Source organism: Ascaphus truei, chromosome 3, assembly GCF_040206685.1.
Source record: "Ascaphus truei isolate aAscTru1 chromosome 3, aAscTru1.hap1, whole genome shotgun sequence".
Taxonomy (NCBI): Eukaryota; Metazoa; Chordata; class Amphibia; order Anura; family Ascaphidae; genus Ascaphus; species Ascaphus truei.
In genome coordinates, this window is record NC_134485.1 from 270,323,569 (window position 1) to 270,351,514 (window position 27,946).

Consider the following 27,946-nt stretch of genomic DNA (forward strand, 5'->3'; position numbering starts at 1 on the left):
TCCTTGTTGGACGTTTTATCAACCTTTCTTATATGATCCTTCAGCGCATGCCACACCAGTTCTATGAGGTTTAGATCTGGAATGGGAGGGGAAAAAATGGCAAATTATTTGAACAGATAAAAACAGTTTAAAACAATGAGAAACAGTTATTGTACACTGGAGCACTTAGTCCGGTGGCATCTTAACCCAGTTGATCCCGCTCGCAAGAATATAGTGACTAGAGGCGGTATGTTTAGGGTCATTGTCCTAGAAGAACCGGTGGCCACAGATGGGAAATCATGCCTAATGTATTTAACAATACGGGTGACAATTTGCTCTTGGAAAAATACTTTATCCGTGATTCCTGGAACAAGAAAAGAAAAAATTATGAAAAGCTAAACATTAGGGTACAGAATACACTACAGTTGTATGCTGCATAAGGCTACAGCATGTGACTTTGTGCATTATTTTAACCTCAAATATGATTATGCATCCTGGTCCATTTCTAGAGATCGCACCACACACATGCATCTTCAGTGGGTGCTTTGGCCGCGGCTTCAGAGATAGGCGTCCTTTTTTGTGGAATGCAAAAGTGGCAAATCTCTCAAGAGCTACAGTTGTCTCGTCAGAAAAGATGACATCCTGAAAAGTCTCACCACTTTCTATCCATGTCCGTGCTTGGTCCACTCTTTTTATCTTGTTGGCCTCCCTTATCATAGGATATGCTTTGTAATGACAAGGAAGAATTTTACAGGTACTGTACAGTCAAACCACACTTTTACCTAAAGTACAGTATTGTACTGTACAACACTTTACCTATACTGTCCTAACTTTGGCACAGTAATTACAGTACAGTATCAACCCTATTCTGTTACTCTGCATACTATTGCAATATACTGTACGTTATTACAGTAAGACACTTACTTGATACGTCCATATTTCCATCCCAATTGGCGTCTCATCACCCTGATGCTGGTCTCAGATGTTGTGATATTGAGATTCTTGACTGTTGCTGCACATCGCTCATCATTAGCCTCGCTGATTTCATCCACCAGACGCATTGCTATCCTACAGTTTAAAGGAAAAGAGAACAATTTGTTAGGCCCAAAAATAATTCAAAACAAGTACATGACACATATTTACAATTACACTTCTAAAAGTAGTAAATAATTTTTTGGCTCTAAAATAATTGCAAAGAAAACATGTAAAAAAATTATTTTGATATGCATGAAGCTTATACAAGTAATACAGTAATTGCAGAATGAAAACAAAAATATGTACTCTGTTGTGACTGGTGGGCTCTGCTTTACACTTTTTGTCTGACCATGGGCATGATAGCTGACAGTGCTTTGTGCTAAATCGAGGCACGAACTAAGTAACCAGCGTTTGATCTGTAAAATTCCGTGTCCTCTCTTGTACATATCCTGTATTCTCATGCTGAGATCCTTTGAAATAACTTTCCTCGGCATCGCTGCTTTAGAAAATAAATCAAGCACAGAGGAATGTATATCCGATATTTATTCGATGCATATTCAATATGCATTGAATCAACAGAAGTGATGGTGTATTTGTAATGTAATGGACCTCGCTCTACAGGTTACGTATACGGCCACTTTTAACACTTGCAGCTGATGTCCATGCCCGCCAAAAAATTCAAATAGGGACACAGTGCATAAAAGGTGACACAAATTGCATAGCCTCCACACGCTGATTTCTATCTGAATGAGCTCTTGTACAGATACTGTATTGTGCATTCTTCCATCTGCTTCCATGGATCAACCCCGATTCTATGGACGCAGGAACTTGCTTTCTTCTGCTCTGCCGACCACAAGAAAGCGAAAGTCGGAAGCTGTTTCTAAGCCAAAGCCAAAGGTGCCTAAAGAAAAGGTTCTGAAGGCTCCAAGGGCAAGGAACCCTGACCTTTTGTATGTGAATACGAAAATGGCCAAAATCAATGATGATCAACTTGTTTGGATGGGCCCCAGAAGTGCCCCTGCACCCACCGAAGCCGAATTGGATGTCCCAGACTTTCACTGCCATCACCCACCGCTACCAATTCCCAAACATCCGCCCGATCTGACCCTTTGTCCACTGATGCTGGTCCGGAACCCTCCAGCTCACCTCCTCCAGCACCCAGCCATCCCGATCTTTGTCCCAAAGCCCCCTGCTCAATTCCTCCAGCACCCAGCCACACAGATGTTCATGCTGAAGCCTCCAGCTCAACTCCTCCAGCACCCAGCCATGCAGATGTTCATGCAGAAGCCCCCATATCACCTCATCCAGCACCCAGCCATGCCGATGTTCATCCCGAAGTCCCCTGCTCACCTGTTCCAACACCCAGCCACACAGATGTTATTCCAGATGAAACCAGCACTCCTTGCCCCAGATCCAGATCAGTTGTCCACATGCTGAATGTTCTTAGTGGTATAGAAATCACTGTCAACTCAACAGAGCAATACAGGGACAGAATGGAGGCCAAGATGGATCGTCTTTTGGAGTGCATGGAGAATATGGATAGGTGCATGGGTGTTCGTCTGGATAAGATTGAGTGGGACATCACAGGGCTCTATTCTTTGCTTGGAGTCCCTGCCCCTGTATGTCTGACGCAGGAGCAGGAGGGTGACCTGGAGACGCCTCATTCTCCCATGGAGGAACTGCATACCCACCCCCCCTGTGCACCCTCTCAATCCCTGGATTTGACCTTCACGCTTCCAACACCAAGCACACAACGGGACCCCCCATGATCACTGCCTCCATTTCCAGGATACACATATACCCTTCTGTTGGAGCAGATGGCAACCCCGCATCCTCCCATACCATCTACTCCCGCCCGCTGCCAGAAGCACAACCGCTCCAGCACCCAGGATTGTACTGGTCCCAGATTTCATGCTGAGAGACCTGCACTCGAGTGTCCGTGTGAAATACAAGATCAGATGTCGTCGTCTACCCCAGAAATATGCCCAGTTCATCATTAAACGCCAGGTCAGTTTTGAGATGTACTGAGAGTGGACCCAAAATGTCAATTGTGAAGGCAATAAATACAAGATGGGTCTTCCGGCAAATTTAAGGAGAACAATTATGGAAGAAGTGAATCGCTATTTTAATGTTACCAGTCATCTTGTGAGAACCGTGAGGGACAGCATCAATGCCCTTTTGAGGCATACAAGGGCAATTCCCTGGATGTCCATTGACTTGTTTGACAACTACTAGTTATACATTTATTTAAAAATATAGATGAGCCGCCAATGTTTGTAATCTAAAAAAAAGACAGTTGATTGTTTTAAATTATTTCATTGTTTAATGCTTATTTTCTATTTTACATGTCTGAAGCTGGGCAAAGACAATGTGCAGGAATTCCCCCCCCCCCCTCCTTGGTGCAGGAAAAGCTCCCAGCAATACTGCCAGGTAAGACACAGTGCTCCAATCCATGCATGCCAAGTCCCTTCCCCCCAAACTCCAAAAAACCTTATGTAAACCTGTAGTCCTAATGTAAAGTACTGTACCCCATTTCATGCAGGCTTTGTCTCCTCCAACCCCCCAAAAATCAGAAGATACCGAACTGTATAATAATGGACTGTACTGGCGTCATGGTATAATAATTTGTTTCTATTTCTGTTTTGCATATGCATGTCTGGAGCTGGAAAAAAAATGGTGATAATAGCGCTAAGAACTAAACAATAATTATTAGTGTAAAACAATACTTAGATCCCTTAAAATAATAAGGCAAGTATGTTGACCCAAAAACAAAGTTAGTTATAATACACAAAAAAACAAAATACAAACCGGCGCCTAAAAATGTCCAAAGATAGTCTATTTGAGATCCAATTGGACCGGAACACACAGATCCACCTCCAGTCTTGTACTTCCAAAGTTGTGACCATGACCAGATGTGACGTAATATGTGGAGTCAAGCAGAAAAATAAATCATAGTGCAAACTGCTACTAAGAGGGACATACAGTACAAACACAAGACAAACAACTAAGACAGATACAGGCAAGGCTGACTTAAATGAAAGAGCTAATTTTAATACAACAAGTGATTATAAAATACAGTTGAGAACACAACAGCAGGCAGCTGGTCCGGTTGATCTAAAACCAAAATCCTACTCACGACAATTCAGAAGTAAATGCGCGGTGGATTATGGACATAGGAATGTAGCAGCTTGTCCACCAGTGGCGTCGTGCTGATTTGAAAACCGCTCCGGCGCTGCAACACCTCCTGGTTCGATCGTCTGTCGCTGGAGGTGTGCTTTGGGGGCAAATCCTTTTTTTACTGCTACAAAACGGATGCGCGTGACACGCAGACTGCAAGTGTTCGTGACAGAAGCTCAGGAAGTGAAATCCAACGCGTTTCGTGTGCATGCGCACTTCATCAGGGAGCTGGGCAAAGACAACATACAGGAATGCCCCCCCCCCCCACCCTCCTTGGTGCAGGAAACGCTAGTCCTAATGTAAAGTGCTATACCCCATGTCATGCAAAAAGCAGAAGATACTGTATATTAATGGACTGAACTTGTGTCATGTTTTAATAGTTTTTTCATATGTAGGCACAATGTAGTCATAATGTACTGTTTCCCATGTCAGACCCTTTCTCCCCAAACCCCCCAAAAATCAGTTTTGCATAATGTAGGTGCAATTGATAATATAGAATATTGTCTCTTTCTTTACAGACACAGATGTCCAAGAAGCACCAGCCATTCTGAAGAAGAAAAAGACAAGATTGCAAATTTTGAGGAAGAGGCGACGTTGTATTTTTGTATTTTTATTTTTTCCTTTATTATCCTGTACAAATAAAAAAATTAATTCTTTAAATATACTTGTTGGTGTGTTCATGTTTTTACTGTCTATAGACTTACAGTAATACTATACCTAAAGTTCTAAAGGCATTTAAATATATAAAAATGCATCATTGACATACTGTACAGAATACAGTATGACAAAGTACTATATAAACCTAGAAAATAAGTGTTTTTCACTATTTATATACACTAACAGCAGTACTTTACTACTGTTTAACAGATATCTAGCGACTCCGTGAGGAAATGCACTGTATCTTACTGTACAGTACTTTAATTAGGAACATAATGACACACATGCGCAGAAATGTGATGACACGCATATGCATTTCAACAAGGTTCCAATTTGACATACACGCATGCAAGGAATAAACGTTTTACATTCATAAGAAAAGGCGACGTTGTATTTTTCCTTTTAACTTTATTATCCTGAACAAAGAAAACAAGTACTGTCCGGCAATAAAAGACAAGTTTAATTGCAGTTAGATTTTTAAGACAAAAACTCGCGATCATCGACTTGAGTTTCACGACGGTATTGCAGACAACGCTAAAATGCAATTTTCTGCACTCGATCAAAACACTGGTAAACTCGCGTCTTAACGCGGGAAAATTTCAAGAAATCATGCACAATAACCTGGTATGCAAAAAAATACAACCCGCAAAATGATCGGATAATGGCCACTGCATCTGTAAGAACCTAAAGCTATTGTTTTCCTTACCTCAAAACTAACCACTGACCAAAACAAAACATTACTATAGTACTGAATGCAAGTTGGAGCAAGGCAAGTTCAAATCTCCCACTCGGCGTACAAGCAGCCTCGACTTTGAGCATCTCGGGCACATCCTCAGAGCCCACCGCATAGTCTATCTGCATGCCATCCTAGGAGAGATATGTGGTGCTCAGATCGGTCGCTGCATTTCTAGATTCCCGGTCTCCATAGGCAATCATGGAGCTCAGGGCAGAGACCAATCCTGGTGCGGATGCTGGAAAGGCAACCAATCATAGCTCGAGGACTCGCCTGTGTTAGCCATCCTGGCTGGGGGTGTGACGGGGAGGCTGAGGCAAGGAGGGTGGAAATTACGAACCAACGAATGAGAGCAGCACCTCCCAGTGCTATCAGTGACAGCTTGCAATCTCCAGACTAGATAGGCCTCCTCTGTCTGGGTAGACAATGGTTCTGCTCTTCGAACCAACGTCTTCCAGATAGGAGAACTCCCCATTCCCACACTCCCTTGTCTCCGCTCTCACCGTGGAACCAGCCCAACCCGGGTTCCTGGGCATGTAGACTGGGTAATCGAATTACCAGCCCAGCATGTCCAGGAACCAAAGTAATGCATTTCACAGTTTACAACACACAGTCTACATACAATAAAGTCTTCGTACACATTACTGGAGATAACCTACAACATCCTGGCTACATGAGCCACAGGTAGATGGATATACAGACTGGGCTTAACCTTTAAAATATTGGTCTCTGGGACTCTACCGTCACAATCATGTTTTTTCTTTACCCTTAGCTCACCCTCCTCCTTTTCAGGGAACCAAAAGAAGATAAGGGGGGTTGGTAATAATAATAAGAGAGCAGGACCCCAGCTGTGCAAGCGCTTGCTGAAACATAGTGAAACTGTCACCTACAGCTTTCCCAAGACTAGAGTTTCCACCGGGTACTCCCATTTTGATGGCCTTGCAAGCCCTCCTTATTCCCTTGCACTTCCCCCTCTCACACACCTCCTCACTCTCTCACACACCTCCACACTCCCCTCTATTTCTCTCCCCCGCCTCACACTCCCCCTGCTCATCTTTTTCCTTCCCCATGTATTTATCCTCTCTTTTCACTACCCCTCTCATTCTTCCTCTCCTTCTCTCACTCTTCATCACCTTCTCGCATACCCATCTCCTTCTGTTACATCCCTCTCTCTCTCTTACATCCCTTCTCCCCCTCCCTCTCTTACACACCCTCTCTTGCTCATTCACTCTCCGCCTCCTCCTCTCTCACTCAAAACCCCTCCTCTCATTCGATCCCACTCCCTCAATCCCCCTCCCTCTCAAATCCCACTCCCTCTCTCAAATCTCATTCCCTTCACACTCAATTTCCCCCTCGCACTGAATTCCTGATCCCCGCTCATTCAATTCCCCCTCACTCAAAAGACTAAGCTCACCTTGTTAACAAACCAGCTTTAGCCAATTATTTTAAAATACTTATAGGTGTCATACAGTCATAAAAACATCAATAATCCTGATGTAATCCCTTAAACATGTCACTTGCATTGTTTGACTTTAGTCCCAGAAGGGATTGCCCATTTAAGTGCATTAATTGCACACAATGGAGAGCTCAGTATTTTCATACTAATTGGAGAGGTTCATGAAGGTTCTACAGAATTGGTCTCTCCAAGGCACAGTCACAGGAACATCAAAATGAAGGAAGAGCAGTGGTATATATACAGTATATAACGCGTCCTTCCCAATGAATGAAGCTTAAAAAATAAGTATTTGAAAGCTGCCTTGGAAAGGTTGGCAATCAATGTAAATGAAGTTCCTGGAGATATTACAGTCCTCTCATTGGCCAGGAGTCATGAAGCCGCGGTGCAGGTCATCAGGCCCGTTCTGCTGGTAACCGTCGTTCAAGTCAAAAGCAGTTTCTGCAAGAACCGTGGTGATGTCCCACACATTGCGGCTTCATGACTTCCGGCCATTGTCTCCATCGGTTTATCTTACTTTAGGGCAAGTACCTTACCCTTTTTTCTAGTTTGATTCCCTGACTGCTAAGAGCTAGTATCAATCTTAATGCAGAGGTGTCAGAAAGAAGGCACTCAATTATCAAATCCCTCAGAGTCCTCTGTGAATGCAACACTTCAAACTTAAAAATGAAAAAATCAAATACATATTTAAAGCATCAGTCACCAAGATTAATCCCTGTAACCCGGTCTCCCTCATACGTTCGTACTGGTCGTTCTTAACTGCACCTGTAAAATACTACAAATTGTAGGATTAATAAAAGTGGACAGAGAATATGTTTTGGCAAAGCAATTAACAAAGACAGATGTTTTATATAATTATTCATGAGAACTGGATAAAAGCAGAAGGTTCATGATGTATCTAGAGTCTGGATTATAACTCTACAGTCCCAGTTAAATTATAGCAGAAACTGGCACACCCTTCTTTTACATACAGATACAGTACATATTATCTGAGTACAGATTCTATTTTTGGAAATCCATGAAAACTTTGCCTTAAATGTACCTGCCTGGAAATAGTATTCTTGGTTAAATAGAGCAAACCGGCCTCTTTGTTATGGATGGGGAGTTAGACCCAGTTAAGAAAATAAATGCATGTGTCTGCTACACCCCAAAGGTTTTGTGGTAATTCTATATCGAATTTATTTTAAAAGGACAGGTTAAGAATCAAAAGGGACACAATGGTGACATGTTCTTCTCTTTTATTAACCTCATAGTTTAGATAACCACTTTTATTATAATCACCTCCTGGTCTGGTAAAGGAGCCTCTGAAATAATGCAATAAAGTAATTACTAAAGCTAGGTCATGCAAACTAATGTAAAAAATGAGAAGCATACCCCTAAAGGGGGTATAGAGCTCTTCCATAGATAGGGCACACTGTGGTATATGACACACACTTCGGTATGTGACAGTAGACGAGTGTGCAGCATGGAGCTCCATGGCGTTTTCCCACTCACAGGTGCCATTTTCCTTACCTACTAAAACCGAACAGTGGACGCTTTACTGTTTCCTCACCTGAGGACTATGCAGTGGGTAGTAGGGTGATATGCATTGCAAACTCTGCTAAATGTATATTTATACTTACCCTGCAACTAGGAACATTCCATTCAGTGTCTGTATTTTGAGTGATATAATGCTTCTCCTCTATGCACTTTAACATCTAAATTAGATTGTAAGCGCTTCAGAGCAGGGACTCCTTTTCCTAAATGTTACTTTTATGTCAGAAGCACTTCTCCCCTTTATGTGTTATTTGTGTTATTTATTATTTATATGACTGTCACGTGTATTACTGCTGTGAAGCGCTATGAACATTAATGGCGCTATATAAATAAAGACATACATACATACATACATACATAATACGCTCAGGTTATTTTGTATTTATGTTGTGCCCGGTTATTCATGATACTTCTTAATTAAATATATAAAATAATGACCACTTACATTTTAGTTGTAGCATGTGTTTTTATCTGAATATGGGTGGGTCTTCAAAGGTACTTCCAATATAATAACTTGATTAGAGATGAGTAGTGTTTTTTGAAGTGAGTGCATTACTGAGTAACTTGAATGCACCTAAATAAATGTAATTAAACTCCTAGCAATTAATGTATGTTTACCTTTGCTAATGTTGCTATTATGGGTCAAATTATTGTCGTATGATTCTAATACTGATATAACCATCACATATCTGCATATAGGTTGCAGATATGGGTGGATATCATGTAGGGCTCATGGGACTCTTTGATAAAGCACCTTCACAGGTGCGAAACTCATCAGAGGCCTTTTTACCTACTTTTGCATGCTTATTGATGATTAAAATTATTTTTTACATCTCTCCAAGTCACATTCTGCACTTATTTCATCTTACCGTTGGGCACGGCTTCTTTTTCTTCATCCTGTTTGCTCATGGGTTTCTTGCTGCTTGGTTTCTCCCAGACTTTTCCATAGTGTTTTTATTGACTGTTACATATTAGCGCGCATGGAAAAAGAAAGCACACCAGTGGTAAAAGCATGATGCAACTGGGTGGCAAAGACCACATCTACATTGTTTGTTTTCCAACCTAGACTGTGACTACTTTTTTATTAGCAAACTTACAAATCCACTTTCATGTTAATCAAAAATGGATTTGGTTTAAGAACTTTTCTGTTTTTAGAGCTTAAATATAGAATAAACTCATCTAAAATGGCTGTAAAGTGTTTTTCTTGGGAGTGTTACAGTTTATTGAAATCAGACACTACAACTACTTTTTAAAGCCCTTTAAGTCACTAAATTTAAATTGATTTATGAATGAAAAGTATAGGGTTCAAATCAAAATAGTGACAACCCTGTGTTATGTTTGCAATAATTGCATATATCTGTTCAAATGTCTGTAATTATTTCAATGTAATAACTGATTTTAGTTATTCGTGTTAAGCTTACTTTCTATATTTTCATGCTATAAGTAATGAAATAATATAATATAGCATTCATGTTTGACACAAAAAATCTCATAGAGAGAGAGAGAGAGAGAGAGAGAGAGAGAGAGAGAGAGAGAGAGAGAGAGAGAGAGAGAGAGAGAGAGAGAGAGAGAGAGAGAGAGAGAGAGAGAGAGAGAGAGAGAGAGAGAGAGAGAGAGAGAGAGAGAGAGAGAGAGAGAGTTATATATGCAGATTATGTGATTAAAATAATAAAATCTGACATTTATAACACTGATATGGAGTTTCTGGATTTGGTTTTCCCTTGATATTATCACTTTTCATAGCAATTTAAAAAAAAACTAAGGAATTTGCCTTACTGTCCTTTCAGAAAGCTGTTGATCTATCAAAACAAAATCTATTAAAGTAAATGAGATTACTAGACTGCCAGGGTGAATAATAGGAATGAATACATAATACTGTTATATAGAAGTAGAAAGTTAATATTCTGTGCTTGACACTACAACAAAGATATTTGAATGCCAATACACACACTCCTCTTTTTCACCTGCTGGGAGGTACTATAAACTTACAAAGATCCCCCATGGCGAATGACTGGCAAAAAAAAATATATAGGATACATTTATAACATTAAACACCTTATCCCACAGCAATGCCGCAGTAATCGTGTTTCTAGGGCAATAGACATCTCTGTCTTTTCCCATTCACACAAATAATGCCAACAGAAGACATTCATTGCACAAGAGGAGGCAGAAAAGGGGGGGATTGTCCCCAACGCCAGTAAAATCATCTTAAATCAGTAGAGCACCACTTGAACTTGAGTTTCCATTGTTTCAATGAGACAGCAATGACTTTAATTAAACACGGCTATCCCTTTCTGTTAAAACGTAGCATAAAAGGGTTAGATTTCTATTTTTGTCTAGGCAGCTGGCGTTTGTTGGCTGTTGTGTTTGAGTAACAGACTGTTCAATGGGACCGAGGGATAGCTCCACGCACCCTTAATAAACCTGCAGGGACAAAGCACCTTGAAAGGGAATACATTGTGGTTTTGTGCGAGTTGGCTACAAATCTATTAAAGAAAAATAGCATCCATCAGGTTTAACAAAACGCATTTGTATTGTACATACTTATCTGCTTCAAATACACTCCTTGGTACAATGGGCAGACATTCAGCCAGACCCTCGAGAGATGGACAGTAGCATTAGAGTATGTACCCAGTCTAAAGCCATCCAAGAAAAGATTAAAAAAAAAAAAGAAAAACACAGTCAACCTGCTGATAATTGTTGCCTCTATTTGTAGATGAGAACTGTAAGTAGCGAGTTCAATGAGAAACTGCTTTGCTGAAAAGATACAAGGCACGCAGGGAAATTAGTGGGAAGTTTTAGCTGCTTAAATGAGCTTTATACAACTTCTAATTGAACCCGCTGTAATTCACGTTGCGTTTGTTTGTTTACTTGTTTCTGTCTTATAAAAGCTGTTTTACTTTTTTGTTATGCTGGGCAAATACATACGAAAAAAAAGTTACTTTATATAACCACAGTTTGTAAATTGATAGTAGTATTTGTTTATATATATATCTATATATCTATATATCTATATATCTATATATATATATATATATATAGATATAGATATAGATATAGATATATCTATAAATATTAAATATATAATAAATCTATTATATATATAAAAATACCTGATGTGATATATATATATATATATATATATATATATATATATTACATCAGGTGTTTTACGTTGCTGGTAAAATAAATATATAGAAAAAAAAAGTCCAATAAAAGTAATTTGAAGCAGACATATTAAAAATTCGTTAAATCGTTAAAATGTGAAGTGTAAGGAATTAGCGGGGAAAGGAAACGTCATCCCTCTTTCCCCCATCAAAACAAAATACTCTACTAAATAACAAAATGAAAGGTTTTATAAAGTATTCTATTTTTCATTCGGTTAAATGCATTAAATGGAAACAGGTTTTAATACGAAGTGATTAAGTCATGTCAAATGATTGTGTCTAGTCTAAAACAAACGCTGTGCTATAAGAATACAATTCTTGAGAACTATTGAAATGACAATTCCGCTTTTCATGAAATCCAATCTCTGAAATGTGCTGTGTACAGTGATGGGAGGGAGCCTGACAAATACTTGTTCACGTTATTTAACAAAGTATTTCGTTCCTGTATGTTTTTTTCTTGCCATGCAGTAATTTTTTGGTGATAAATAAGACACGATGCCCTCCGAAAAAATAATAATAATAATCTTGTAGCAGTTTGAGAAAATGGCTTCAAGTCTTAAGATTCATTGTGGAAATAGAAATAGTTTCGCGTTCATGGCGATTTTTGTAATATAGAGCCGAATGTAACATTGAGTTGTGACTGTGTGTTACGAATTAAACGAATTCGTTTATTTAGCATTGAGATGCATAAAAAATTAAGTAATAGAACTACAAATCTTCACTAAATTAAAATAAGAGAAGACGGTCTCCTGGAAATGCGTGTGTTGAAAAAGGAAACTATCAAATATATTGCTCGTTAAATGTTTGTTACAATATTGTTGAAATTCTTTTCCCCCCTTTTTTTAATATCAGCAGCACAAATACATTTGCAAAAGGGAAATTATTACAATCATGCTGTTTTATCTAGGTAGATCTATGAGACGTTGTTGTGTAAATTAATGTGTGTACAAAAATCTCTTCCGTTAAAATGAACAATACATTTCAACACGATTTGTCCCAATATTTCACCTTTATTAAAAAGCTAATGATTAAAAAAAAATTACAACACAGATTGGAATATTTCATCTGAAATGGGGAAACTGCTTGTACAGTTGCATCACACAGGAAATAACAAAATCGCATATTTGTTATCTCATATATTTTCTAATAGAATTGGAAAGATGTCGAAAACAAACTATATATCCCTTAAAATAGATTATTTTCTTATAAACAATTCAACACTGTAACCCAGCATATGCTCGGGAGATCAAGGTCCAATGTACTACCAACGAATTGTGCTCCACTTGAAATATGTAAATATACACTGTTTAACCCCTACAGTACTGGGGATACCTCAACAGACCGCAATCACTAGGGGGGTTCAAATCTGCTGCCAAATTTGAGTGATGCGAAAGTCTTTGTCTTTGAATTCGTTTTCTAGGAGTTTACAACACAGAATGCATAACGTGTTGTTAATGCGACGTTAGCATGTTAGAGAGTGTCATGTGTCATGTTGTGATTAATCTGAGTATTTTGAGCCGAAGCCGCTGTGTAAATTCTGAATATTTTAGACGCAAGGAACATGTTTATTCGCTTTATTACTTGTGTGTGTGTGTGTGTGTGTGTGTGTGTATATATAATGTGTATTTATATATATATATATATCTATATATAAATATATTATATCTATATCTATATCTATATCTATATCTATATATATATATATATATATATATATATACACACACACACACACATACATACATATTCATATACGTGCGTTTGTATGTGTATATATATATCACTATAACAGTTTTTAGAATTTATTTTATCATTTGAATATTCAAATGATAAAAAACCTATTCAACACATTTTATTATGAAAATTGTTATATAGTCTTTATAATGTGATTCCTTTCACAAACACAATGTAATGTATCTTTGGAACATAAGATCAGTGGTAGTAAGTCATTTTTCCTAGTGGGTGGAAATAGGTTAAAAGGATCCTGCCCATGTGCAGTTGATTTTGCCTTTGTTTTTGGAGAGATATGATGCTTTTGTTTAAGTTGTGTGGGTCGGTGCTGAGGCTTCCTGCGTTTCTTACCCCAGCTATGTTTGATCTCTGCGACAAGGAAGCATACATTGTATGGGAATGTCTAGCCGTGTTATATGGACGTGGGCTTCAACTTGTGACTCCAGCTGCAGGCTGCTGCTGCTGCTGCTGCCAAAAGGCGATGTGTCAGCCAGAGGTGTTCCCTGCAATAACTCAGGCTATAAACTCTATCTCCTAAACTTGTGTGCATCGTGTACGTCGTAAATCCTTCTGTGGGTAAATGGTGTTAAAGGTTCATTGCTGGTTTAGGACACCATATTCAGAGTGATGGTCGGTCCTCATATCCCTCTCCCGGCCATGGAGGCCTGCAACGCATTGCCAAAATACAAGAAGGCTACCCTGGCAGTTCATATTTACAAGATTACAAAACAGGACGTTTATTTTATAATGTATTATAGATACAATGGGTTAAAATCTGAGTTGTAAATACAAATAACCAGCCTTCCCTGTCCTATCAGGTTTATGCCTCATTGCACAACTGTATATGTGCAACAGTGCATGTATGTATGTATGTATGTATGTATGTATGTATGTATGTGTGTGTATGTATGTATGTGTGTATGTATATATGCTTGTATGTATGTATGTATGTATGTATGTATGTATGTATGTATGTATGTATGTATGTATGTATGTGTGTATGTATGTGTGTATGTATATATGTGTGTATGTGTGTATGTATGTATGTATGTATGTATGTATGTATGTATGTATGTATGTATGTATGTATGTATGTATGTATGTATGTATGTATGTTCATGAAAAATAATTGTAGTGGACTAAAAAAATAACAGTTGCATAAACATTGAAATCGCACGCAATATATTAACTACATACTTGTCTGAAAATGAGAAAGCTTCACTGTCGACCATCACAAACACATGTAAACATTGGGCTTCATTGCAGCAAACTGCACCTTCTAAACATTTGCTAAAGGAAAAGATCAATTGGCTGTGAACCCAGTGTGTCATTTCACGACATAATCCTAATACATATTTTTTATTCCATTGCATATAGTGATGTCTAACGGCGACCTTCTGCAAAATAGTATTGTATACCACCGTTAAGTTAGCATTGTGTCACCGACTAGCACTGCAAGGATAACAGCGCCTCTCACATGAAACCCAACGTGCAGGGAACATGTATATTGTATTATTCATTTGAATGCTGCTTGTATGTATTGATTGTTTTTGTATTTCAACTCCCACTTCTCAAAAAAGCCTGAACACCTAATACCCTTTCTTTCTTTTTATCTTCCGATGTTGTTATAATTATTCGTATTTGTTTTTAATCAAGATTGCACACAATATTTCCTAATGATGAAATATGCATGGTCAGCAACAACAAAAGAACATTTCCGCTGAATATTTACAATGAATTCGCAAAGGAAGGTTTGCTTCACAGAGGGTTGCAGTAAATGTTTACTGTGTGAAAGGAAGTCAACACCAATTAAAATCTTGAAGCAGCGTTCATTAGTATTCATGACATCGAATCCAGCTTTTATGTTTATCTTTCTCCATGGATCAATATCGTAGCAGCATGTGCTAGGACTGAGCAGGAATCTGTCACTGCGTGTGCCTGACCTTTCACTCTCTCCCTACAGGTCATGTAATCTTCATCAAGAACAGGTCATACTGTCTTCATCATAAGCACAACCTAAAGTAGCAACCGCAAGTGTGTGTGTGTGTGTGTGTGTGTGTGTGTGTGTGTGTGTGTGTGTGTGTGTGTGTGTGTGTGTGTGTGTGTGTGTGTGTGTGTGTGTGTGTGTGTGTGTGTGTGTGTGTGTGTGTGTGTGTGTGTGTGTGTGTGTGTACACACACACACACACACAAACAAAAAGGGGACTTGTGGTTCAAAGAAAATGCGAGGGCTGATCCAGGTATGAAAATGCAAGTTCAATAAGAACAGCATTGTCACTGTATTTAGGGAATTGTTGGGTGAGAACAAATGAAAGAACCTGGAGACGACTGTGCAAAGGTATATCATATTATCATGGAATTATATTAAATTAGGTTTCGTTGGACGCTCATTAAAAGGGGTTTTGGTGAAGTCTCTGCACCTGCTTATTTTGTGAAAGGACCCCCATTTTGCCTTTTTTTTGTTGCAGAAACTACAAGAAAGAGGCAAATACTGTAGGTATGACTGGATTGCACTAAAATATGGAACATACACATTTTTGACAGTCCCTACCAAAATAAAGTAATGTTTTTGTTGTTGTTTTGACTTTGCACCCTCTTTGCAGTACATGTTGTATAAAAGTGTATACATTTAACAGAGCTGAAAACTTCAATCAAGAAGGTATGGCAAGAGAGCAAGGACATGAACCAAGGACCGGTTGGGCTGTAATCAAACCCCCCAACCTCCAGTTTATTGCATAAATAGCACAATACCAGCGTTACTCAGTCACTTATATTAATATAGGGTTATACAAACAATTAGCAATTTGCAGTGTCTACCAGAGAAGACTATAACTACAGTATATGCAGTTGTTTGCAACCAAGGGGTTAATTTGGAGATCACTATTTTTTTGTACATACATACATACATACATACATACATACATACGTACATACGTGCATACATACATGGTATATATATATACATATATATATATACACACATATATATATATATATATATTCATTTTCTGTATTGGTAAAAAAAATACAAAGAAACACAAGAATTTTTGTATTAAACGTGTTATTTTATGATCTTCAGATATGTAATACCTGAAACACTTAAAGAATAGAAATCGTTTGGGATCATAGAAAAACTGTACTTCTATTGGGACGTTGACAAGGTTACATGTAACAGATTGTGTAATGAATATTTAAATTTATTAAGAGCAACATTTTATATTTATTGTAAATACCCAAGATACATGTTTTCATTGCAATTAAAAAAATAATAATAGCATTTTAGACCAAAAACATATACACTATGCTCGAAGACACATATTGTGTCAAATGATTAATGGCAAGGGTTGTGATTGAACATTTTGCACACAATAGTTACAACTTATAAAATATCATTTTCAAATAATTGACTTAAAGTGTATTTTTTTTTCAATAAGACATCATATATACACTATAAACCTTTAGATCTTGTTCTTTTAAAATATACATAACAACAGTTTTAGGACGCTAACTCTGCGGGAAACCTAAGTTACTGACCAGTCTCAGCGGGATACTGCTGTGTCTTTGTGTTTACATTATTAATATAAATTACAGTGAGCGGATTAAATAGTTGTTAATTTCTGAGATATTTGAGTAATATGAAATTCAGAAGTGTATACATTTTCAATCTATTGACTTCACCATAGCCAGACGTACAATTGACTGGAAACTGTTCTAAATATGAATAACTTGTTGCCACATCCTATTTCATACCAGAATATCATTGTGTTGCAGTGTGTGATTCATTTGTTGCTGAAATGGATACATTCCATTTTAAGACGTTACATCAGTATACACAACTTTTTAACAAGCCTCTATAAAATATTTAATTCCCTCAAACCTCATTTAAAGTAGTTCAATGTGAAGTGACAACAGCAGACTATGAGAAAGCTTTTCAACATCAATTACGTTGTAAGAATGGACATTTCTTTTTATTCCAAAAATGTGTTTTAGCGTCCAAGTGTCAAAATAATAAATAAATATATATATATATATATATATATATATATATATATATATATATATATATATATATATATATATATATATATATATATATATATATATATATATACACAGCTTTAGCGATTTTTTTATTTATTTTTATTTTAGTTTTTACTTCAGATGATTACTTATTAATAAACAGGAATGCATCAAAGAGAGAAACTTGATATAACATCTTTGTTGAACTGGAGACAGGATGAAATTGATCAATCCGGCAATATTCTCTTAGATTGTTATATTCTGAGCTCCTCACACCCAGATGGGATTTGGCTATAGGGCAGGTTCCTGGGGAATATGCTCCTGTTTTATGGGGAGGTTGGGAAATGTGGTCCATTAAAATGAAATGCAGAACTTTTTGAATTTTGTACTGTTGCCCAAAATGGAAAGTTGGAAGGTGAAAGGAAAATGCTATTTTTTTTAATGCAGCCATACACACTGTACCGCGTTTCTGCAGAAATATAAGAGTGGATAAAGATCACAGAAGTACAGTAGTGTACCATTTATTCATTTAAGTTACAGGGTAATGTACTCCTAGCAGTCTTACGAACAAAGCACATAAAATATATGAGCAAATGGTCACGCAGCCAATCTCTCATAATAACATAGGTTTAACAGTAGATTAAAAACGACCTTGGTATTAGAATGCTACATCTACCAGAGCTGCCCTGCAAAAACAGCAGCATTCATATTGTGCTACTTCTGGCACTAGTTATCAGAACTAGATTTAATTATTATAGGGACATCTGAACACGGTTTGGAGTTAAATATGATGCACACATATAATTGTACAAAACGAACCAATTTATGTTTGCAATGTTATATAACTTTAGTATATTTCCCCAAAAGCAAACACAGACATGACTGTTTTTTCTATTTACTTACTCTGATATTGAAAGGAGTCCCGTTTTATACCCTCCTATGTATTAGGCTAGTAGAAAATTGTATGTTTTAATGCACAATAGAGCTAGGTTAAAAAAATTAAAGAACTTACACTAGGGTAAGAAAGGCAAGTGATAGTGAGTGAGGGACTGATCCCAGGCGAGCTCACTGTGACTGTGAGCTGTGCGAGGCTCTGTGGCAGAAGGGAAAGGGACTTTATGCTCTATGGTAGAAGGGAAGGGGATTTGTATGGTCTATGGCAGAAGGGAGAGGGACTTGTATGCTCTATGGTAGGAGAGAAGGGGATTTGTATGGTCTATGGCAGAAGGGAAAGGGACTTTATGCTCTAGGGTGGGAGAGAAGGGGATTTGTATGCTCTATAATGGTAGAAGAATCGCCTTTGTTGCTTGTCTGTGTTGCATAACTTGTATTGCACATTCTTCCCTTTTCCTGCAGCAGATATGAATGTGAAATGAGACACAGTCCAGAAGTTATTTCCAAACACATGAAGGTATAGGGTATTAGGAGAAAGTGACGGGCCTCTACCCAGATTCCAGAGCAGTACATGCAGCCCAACCTGCTACTCTTTTATTCTGTGGCTACGACTAACACCTCAGGACATTGCACAAAAACAAAAACTGAAAACCCGCCTCTACACCCAGACTAATTATTTCCTTGGAAATAATTACATCGCAAGAATTAAGATCGGTTTCAATTACGTCTTCAAACTTATTCCACTTGATACCGGGTCCTGTGGAAGCCTCTGGGATTTGGAGAGGGCAGTGTGGGGTGGTGGGACTGCTCCATGCAATGTAGTAACAGTAGCTAGTCACATCCAAGTTCAAGTTCATGGCCAGTCTGGATTCGGACATTCCCAGGGCCGAGGTGTTGTGTTCTCTTGCTCTGTATATTGCATATGAAGGCACGTTGTTATCCCTGAAGGTGGGGTGAAGGGAGAATCACTTCTGTTTTTTTATGTTCATTTTTAAAGTAGAATTTGAACCCGGTATGCATAATCCCATGGGAGGGTCACAACATGACACAGGCGAATTAAGATGCACGAAAAATACACATCGAATCTCAAAATATTGTAACGTATATATATATATATATATATATATATATGTGTGTGTGTGTGTGTCAAAGCAGATGGAACTCAAGTGAACCCAGGAAAATATTGGTGCAAATGTATCCTCACCCGGCAGACTCTGCGACAAGACCTGCCAGCAAAGAAGAGGCAGCACACAAATGGTTACAGGTGTGTGTGCCACTTACCTCCAATACAATGCAATATTTTGTAACCATTTGTGTGCCGCCTCTTCTTTGCTGCAGAGTCTGCCCGGTGAGGAAACATATATATATATACGTTACAATATTTTGAGAGAGATATATATACACACATACACACACACAGTAATGATTGTTGTCCGATTTTAACAAAGCAGCATTTCTGTTTTTCGCCGCAAAAAGTACGGGAAGTTGCTTCCATTGATTTGAGTTTATTTCAATAAATGTAGCAAACAGAATTCACCATGTAAATGAACTGTTAGATATTGTGGATCTAAAATATCAAGAAGTGGAATAAAAAAAAACCCGTGTTATTGGTAGCTCACTACATAAAATACTTTATTCATAGCGGAGCAGTAGATTGATTAGTGTCCAGTTACATTTACTACTCCCTAAATTGTAGTTTAATCAAGAGTTGTAATTGTTTCCTGTAAATACTATTTTTAGACGACAGCAACCATGAATTCGTTATGAGGAGGAAATATTGTTTTCTAGCAGCCATTCTTTAGTGGACCACATTTGCATACAGAAATATACATACATACATATATATATATACACATATATATATATATAATATATATATATATATATATATATATATACACACACACACACACGTTTTGGTGAGTAAAAATATATACACACACATATAAGTGCTCGTGGGTGAAAAATATAAATATATATATAATCGCCTGCACGCTTCTAACAATAAGCTGTTGATCGGTATTGTACAATTCTATTTTTAATAAACTGTGAAATATATATTCACACATACAGACATACACACCGACATAGTCAGTTAACAAGTTGTGCTCTCATTTATTTATAGATGTACTTGAATAACGCCATGTAATAGGACTTCTGTAAAATATAACTAATTGTATATCACGTTCAATAAACTATTTGCGTGCATACAGCATCTTGTTATAAAGGAATACATTCATATAAAAAAAACCCCTGTAAAATGGTAAATATCTAAACTAAAGAGATGCCCTGCAGTGTTAGAAGAGAAAGCACTGGTTGGAGCTCAATGCTTCATAAAATCCTTACTGATCAGTCCATATCCTGGACCAAGCTCGTTAGGAGGGTTTGAGCGCTCTTAAACACCCCAATCCCCCCTCCCCAAGAGCTTTTATTAAATGAATGTAACTTGCCCACTGCACCATCCTCCTTGTGATTACAGGACACTTACAAATCGGGTTGGGGGATGGGGAAATCATTTGGTCAAGCCACTGTTCTCGGTACAAGAAGGCTGTGCTATTCTGCAATACGTTGATCTATTAACGAATCTCTTTTTACTGTATGTACTGCATCCGTTCATAGTTTTAGGTTTCTATATTTTTCATAGTACAAGATGTGGTTTTCCTCATGCCATCTGAAAATGAAACATTTCTTGCAGGCATTCCGGAGAAGTAAGACACCACACACACACAATTGTGGTTGGGTGTTAAATTGAAAAAAAAAATCGCACTGTTTACTACTATCATAAACCTTAATCCAACATTTCAACCCACAATAAATTAATGCAAAATGTTCAATGCAATCCATATAATTTCCAATCCTACCAAAACGCATTTGAGTGATTATAAAACCAAGTCTCCCGAAAGATGGAAATAATTTAAACCAAGTTAAAAGGCACCATGAAATCCCGATGAGAGAAGAAATAGCTTTTTGCAGTTTCAACACATTTTATTATATTTCTGTATGCATTACTCTCAAAACATGTCACAAAAAAAATGATGAAACCACTTGAAATAAAAAAAAAAAATCTGAAACAATTTATGCTCACAATTGTACATATTTATAGTTCAGAAACATTCTTTATAAATAGTGTTTCCTCTGTAGCAAGTTAATACCATAATTTAATTACAAACGGATAAATATGGTAACACATATTTACAGAAGAAAGGCTGGTATTATGGAAAAAGCCAACAACAACGTTTATCTGCCCCACCCCCCTCCCCCCAGTCTTCCAAACAGTAACTAACAAATTGAACTTGCAAAAGCACCAAAACATCACATGAAAACCCAGTTAACATAAAAAAGTACATTCACAAGCCTTTTGTATAAATGACTGCCTGATGTATGTTGAAGAAACAGAGTAGAGACTTTGGCACTGTTTGTTTTATTATTTCCCAGTCCAGTTGCATTAAAATTACAATCAAGTTTCCTTTATAAAATAAAAAAAAAAGAAAATAAAAAAAAGAAGGGGGGAAAAAAAAAGAGAGAAACACAATACTCAACAGCACAATACAAGAAAAAGGAAACACTTTTCTTCCACCTTACTCTTTTTTTTAAAACAGGTGAATCAAGAGATAATGTCCATCACTTAACATAAACTTCTATACACCAACATAAGAATCCATTAAAATGTTATTTTCACCTTTATAAGGAGTCCTCTATGTACATATTTGAAGGAAAATATTAGTGTGGATAGGGTAAAAACATCTTCTCTTCTTTGGGGGAGGGGGGAATAAATAGATTCTAGTGGGTATTTTCTCTTCATGCTTCTTTTATATCAATTTGCAGTGTGTGTATGTTTTTTTTTGTATTTTAATCCTTGCTGGTAAGATGTGCTTCTCTCCTTGGCATTGTCAGAAACACAATGGTTATAGCTGGTGAGTGTGGAGTCCTTTAATGTCTCTGATGGCCTCCTAAGTGTCCCAGAGAGGAGCCAGCCTGGGCCCCCTAGACGTACCATTCATTGAAGTTTGAGGATAGGGCTCCCCCAGTCCCATTTGACACGCTGTGCACAGCCGACACAGTGATGGCCGCTGGGGACAAGTTGGTGCTCTGTGTTTCAGTGCTTGGGGACACCAGGCCTGGAGGGGTGGAGGACTCATAGCCAGAGCTGGCAGCAGGGGACGACTCTGAGCCTTGAGGTGAAGACTCGTGAACCTAGGTGGGAAGGGAGGGAAGAAGGTAGAAAAATCAGTTTAGGGTCTCCCACCAGGAAACTCGCAAGACTGGCAAAATGGAGGCAGAATAAATGGTATGTAAAATCAGAAAAACTGCAACACATTCACGTTTCTGAAACCGGCTCAGTGTGAGCCTGCTAAAATATTACGATCTAAAGGATGTGAAATGCAAATTCTCATTATATAATTCCCCACTGCAATGTATCACACATTGTCATGTGGAACAACAACAACAACAGCGAATTAACCAAAATATCCTAGGCTTGGAGAAATTATTTGCATGTCGTTATTTTACCATCACTTGTGTTATTATTCCTCCTTGAAATATGGATATTTGTTTTGCCATTTTTTTTTTTCAGTCAGCCGATCAGACTGAATTTAACAGTTAAACGTGTTACAAGAAGGAACATATATCTTTGTAGTTTCTATTTAAATATTCCCTGTGTAATTTACAGAACAGAATATAAAATCAAACCCACCTAGGATACTGTATTGTCACTTGAACAAATGCGGGTTAAACATAGTGAGAACACCGTTCCCATGAACCCTCTCTCCCAGCGTTGCCTTGCTATTTATTGGGCTTGGTTGCTGCACCCAGAAAATGATGCCATTGCAATGCAGCCCTCTCACTGCCCTGTGAGGGGCAATCAGGGCGGGCATGGGGCATTATTACCTTCATGTGTTTCCGCAAGGAGCTGGGGTGCGTGTAGGACTTGTCGCACATCTTGCACAGATAGGGCTTATCGGACGTGTGGACATGCATGTGCTTCTTCCTGTCGCTGCTGTTGGCAAAGCGTCGGTCGCAGCCTTCAAACTCACACTGGAAAGGCTTCTCTCCTGTTCAAGAAACAAAATATGCCAAAATATATTCAGATCCCCTCATCACATGCGTGTGCCCATCAATAGGGGAACGGCTGGGACCCCATCAAGCAAACCACCCTTAAGCCACACAAGCATTTGCAGGGGAAACAAAACAAACATCTGATACCGTGTCTGCTGCAGCATGGATTCAAACATCAACTCGTTGCCCCAAAGCCAGCACAGGCAGGGTAACGATTTATGGGACGGGCCAGCGCTCTAAGATATTATCCTTTTATATTGCAATTAGTTTCCCCAATAGTCAGGTAAACGAAAAAGAAGTTAAAAATTAAAATACCACCCTTCCCCTCCAGCTTGGAATGAGCTGCTAATTGTTCTTCATTAACAAGCGATTTAAGAGGGATTGTTCTGCTGATGCGCCCAGGTGGGGTAAACAAGCCGCTTGGAAAGGGGGCAATGGCATTTGTTACAATGCATTCATCTGATTTTCACAGCCTCCCCTTCCCCCTGGTGCCAGATATCCAAATGTTATGCTGTTTGGAGCAATTTAGAGGTGTGATCTCTCAAACATCCTCCATTTGGAGGGAATCCATTTAGCATTAAATTCCATTAGCACCTAAATTGTTTTTCAAAGACAGCTGCTCAGATACAATGGTTTTACTGCGGGCTTTTCCCGTGCAAAGAAATGCCCCTCATTGTAAACCTGTTTAAAATCTCGGTCTTGCACCTACGATCGCTCCCCAACACAGGACACAACAATGGGCCTCGCATCTCCCCCTTCTTAAAGTCAATATTTGGAGTCTAGGTGGCGAAAAATAAATAAATAATGTGGATGTGTGGTCTGAATTTTTGCAGGTTTTGATCCATTTTGTTGGGAGGATAACACCATAAAGCAGATCCATAAACCGGATTTTCTACATGAGGTTACGTCTTGCGAAAAAGGACACACACCTCCCTTTATACATGTTAATCTCAGCTGGCTAATTTGTACACTACTTACACCAAACCATTTACTAGTCACTTCTCTACAGAAGTGTGATTTAAAAAAGTAGTTTGGGATTAGCCGTCAGGGGTAGTGGTAAATCAGCCTGTGTGATGCCCATCTCACGCGACCCGCCTGTCCCTGCCCTGACCTCACTCATTCACACCAGCAGCTCAATCCCCCGCACGGTCACACACCAAATATGAAGAGCAAAAAAATATACAAATCTTGATCTTACACCATCCCCCTTCCCAGCTCAGTTAGACCCATGGCCATGCAAAATAATCAACAAAGCTAGCACAACAACACAAGAGCTCAGCCCGTGCCGCAAAAAAAGTCAAGCGAAGAACAAACAAGTCACTAAACCTGGTCACTAAACCTGGTCACTAAACCTGGCAGCAACAGCAGAATTGGCAACTCCGTGATAAACAAAACGTATGTACAACACAGCGTGGCTAACGCACATTTACACGGGGTCCACGGACTCAGACCTATCCCAGACTCCCACCAAAGCAGATCACACACAGCCACAGGCAGGACATTCAATGCACAGCGATACCATTGAACCCCACCCCTGAAACTCTTCTTTCTGAGCTCAGTGACCCACCAGCCCCAGACAGAGCAGGGGGGGGGGGGGGGGGGGGAGTGAGAGTCGGACACCTACCTGTGTGAGTCCTTTTGTGGATCTTCAGGTTTTCCGAGCGGGCAAAGACCTTGCCACACCCCGGGAAGGGGCACGGGAAGGGCTTCTCCCCCGTGTGCACCCTGATGTGGTTAACCAGTTTGTATTTGGCTTTGAAAGGCTTCCCCTCCCTGGCGCACTCCTCCCAGAAACAGATGTGGTTGCTCTGCTCCGGGCCCCCGACGTGCTCCACCGACACGTGGGTGACCAGCTCGTGCATGGTGCTGAAAGTCTTGTTGCAGCTCTTCTTGGGGTTGCACAGCTGCTCGGGGTCCACCCACTTGCAGATGAGCTCCTGCTTGATGCACTGCTGCCTCATGTACCGGAAGAAGGCCCCCGGGTGGTGGTGGTGGTGATGGTGGGCGGCCATGTTCATGCCCATGTTGATGGGTCCGTACTGGCTGTGCAGCTGCGCGGCGCTGTACGGGTCCCCCCGGGGGCTGGACACCTGGCGGTACTGCTCCGTCCTGCCGAACACCTCCCCGGGCAGCCCCAGCCTCACGTGGCCGCCCAGCGCGTGCTGCGAGCCCTGCGCGTGCTGCCCGCCCAGCGCGTGCTGCTCCGCGTGCATCCCCGGGAAGAGCAGGTGGCCCTGCGCGTGCTCCGCCGCGTGCTGGTGGTGGTGAGGGTGCGCGTGGTGGTGCAGGCCGCCGGCCGGGGGCCCGAACAGTCCGTGCTGCCCCGCTCCTCCCGCAGCCGCCGCCGCGGCCCCCTCTGCGAAGCCGCGGCCGCGGAACAGGAAGTCCCGGGGGCTGTTTACAGCGCCCGTGTAGGCGGCGTGTGGCGCCAGGGCGGAGGCGGGGTAACCGGCCTGCGAGGTGAAAGCCGAGCTCTGCCCCGGGGAGGACAGGTCGTGGGCTCCGCTGCCCCCCGCTCCTCCCCCGGGGCTCAGCTTGAACGCCCCCATGTGAGCCGGCTCCACGAAGCTGTTCTGCGCCAGGCTCAGCTCCCGCTCCTGCATCTCCGCGGCGGCGGCGGCTGCTGCGGCGGCGGCGTGATGGTGGTGGTGGTGGTGCCGGGCGAAGGTGCCCACACCCAGGGCTGGGAACTGGGGACCGGCGTCCAGCAACATCTCCGATGTGCCCCCGGACCCGAGCAATTCCGGGGATTGCCCGAATATATAAAAATGTATATAGATGTGATTATACTTCTAGCAGCCTTCCAGATCAGGGTTGATGATGGAGATAAAAAATATATAGGTTCTCAAATCTGTTTATAGGGATATGCCCAAAAAAAGTCATTTGAAAAAAAAATTTGTAAAAAAGGTAATAAAAACAAATAAAGAAAAGTGGTGATCAGGAGAGATTGAACTCTCCCTGTATGTCCTGGTGCACTCAAGGTAGATATTGCACCATAAAAACCATGTTAAAACAGGAGCCCTCGCAGCCTCTGCATGTTAAAAGGAGTCCTGTCCTGTGCTCAGAGGTATGTCCTCATGATACTGGTCCCAGTCTCCTCCCTCCTCCGCCTCCTTGTCCCCGGTCTCAGCTCCTCTCAGCCGGGGAACTTCGCTCAGATTTCCCCCCCAGATGAAGGATCGGGCGGCAGATGCTCCTCTCTCTCCTCCTCTTCTTCTTTCTTTAAGTTGCTGCTCAGGGTGGTGGGAGGAGGAGGAAGGGGGGGGGGAAGAGAGAGGGGAGGGTTTGCAGGAAGCTTGGGAAGGGGGAGGTGGTGGAAACCACACACACAAACACACACACAAAACCACAACAAACAAGTATAACAGAAGAGTGGTATCACAGAGCACTGAACAGCACTGCGTAAAAAATAAAAAATAAAAACCCAGATTTTTGCTGCAGCAAAAAAAACCCCTGATACTCTGAATAGAGCCCAGGTTTGTGTGTTTGTCCTTCAGGTTGTTTCCTTCTCTCTTGGTGCTTCTGAGTGTGTGTATGTCCTCCTCTGTTTATTTCGGTAGAATGGGCTTTTGTGGTGGTGCTGATGTTATGTTTTCGTGATGCTTTCGATCTCTCCCCCCGTCCTTTCTCCCCCCTCTCTATCACTATTATTACAGCCCCGCCTCTGCCTGCTGTCCCACTCTGTGACTGGGCCCGCCGCCGCCGCCGCAGCAGCAGCTCTCCTCTCCCCCGCCCCGCCCCCTTTCCCCGCTGCCCGCTCCTGCGCTGGGCGCTCGCTGATTGGCTGGAGGGATTGGAGCATTCCATGTAACCCTTCCCAGCCCGGCTCCCAGTGAGGGCAGCAGCCCCTCCCTGGCAGGCGCTCCCTCTCCTGTGGCTCTGCTCCTGGTGCATACAGTGGCTGCCCGGCGACTGAATGCAGGAGAAGAGCAGGATCCATGTTACATTTGGACGCGATGTTTGAGCAGTGTATGTTGGGGGGAGGGGGGGAGACACACATTGGAATGGGACATTGAATCCCTTATTATTTACATTGATGTATATATTTAATTGAATGCCGGTTTTTTTTAGATGAACCACATATAGTGTGGCACGGTACCACTGAGTATCATTGTTCTATGACTACTGTTGCTAGATGGTATTGTATCTTTGAAATTGCCATTGGTTAAACGTTGGTATCATGAGGATTTGCAAACCAGTGACAAGAGCCATGACCATGTAGCAGAATGGTGCAGTCCTGTGGTGCAAGAAGGACAATGGGGTGCCCCCCAAACTCGCAGATTTGGGCATTTAAAAATGACAGCACAGCCACGATGCCAAAAAACAATCTCTTCGCTACAAAATGTAAATCTAAACGTGCTGATGTGGTTGGATGCCTTTTTAAACCTATTTAGAAAGGTGATGGAGAGGGGGCAGAGGGGATGGCTTCACCCCCCCCCCCCACTCCCCCTTAAAAATGATCCTTGTTATTAAGTATAAACACATTTCAGTATATTATTTTCTTCCAATAAGATCCCTCATCACAATAAAAAAAAATGTTGAGTGACCCTAACATACAGTATCTCCTATT

At 40.4% G+C, this 27,946-nt stretch overlaps 1 protein-coding gene across 1 annotated transcript; it reads right to left on the reverse strand.

Moving 5' to 3' along the window:
* Positions 1 to 21,328: 21,328 nt before the first annotated feature.
* ZIC2 (Zic family zinc finger 2) lies at positions 21,329 to 26,990 on the reverse strand. The gene is made up of 3 exons (XM_075590775.1): positions 25,001 to 26,990; positions 23,209 to 23,372; positions 21,329 to 22,515 (listed from the first exon to the last, which is right to left on the reverse strand). Exons 1-3 carry the CDS (start codon positions 26,088 to 26,090, stop codon positions 22,306 to 22,308), a joined length of 1,464 nt encoding a protein of 487 aa, XP_075446890.1. The 5' UTR covers positions 26,091 to 26,990; the 3' UTR covers positions 21,329 to 22,305.
* Positions 26,991 to 27,946: the final 956 nt, after the last annotated feature.

What these genes read in the sequence shown, in the direction of transcription:
- ZIC2 (XM_075590775.1), bottom strand. Translation starts at nt 26,090, where the DNA reads ATGTTGCTGGACGCCGGTCCCCAGTTCCCAGCCCTGGGTGTGGGCACC. An exon ending in CCACAAAAGGACTCACACAG is followed by an intron (nt 23,373 to 25,000) that starts GTAGGTGTCCGA and finishes TTTCTTGAACAG; the next exon opens with GAGAGAAGCCTTTCCAGTGT. An exon ending in CCTTGCGGAAACACATGAAG is followed by an intron (nt 22,516 to 23,208) that starts GTAATAATGCCC and finishes CTTCCCACCTAG; the next exon opens with GTTCACGAGTCTTCACCTCA.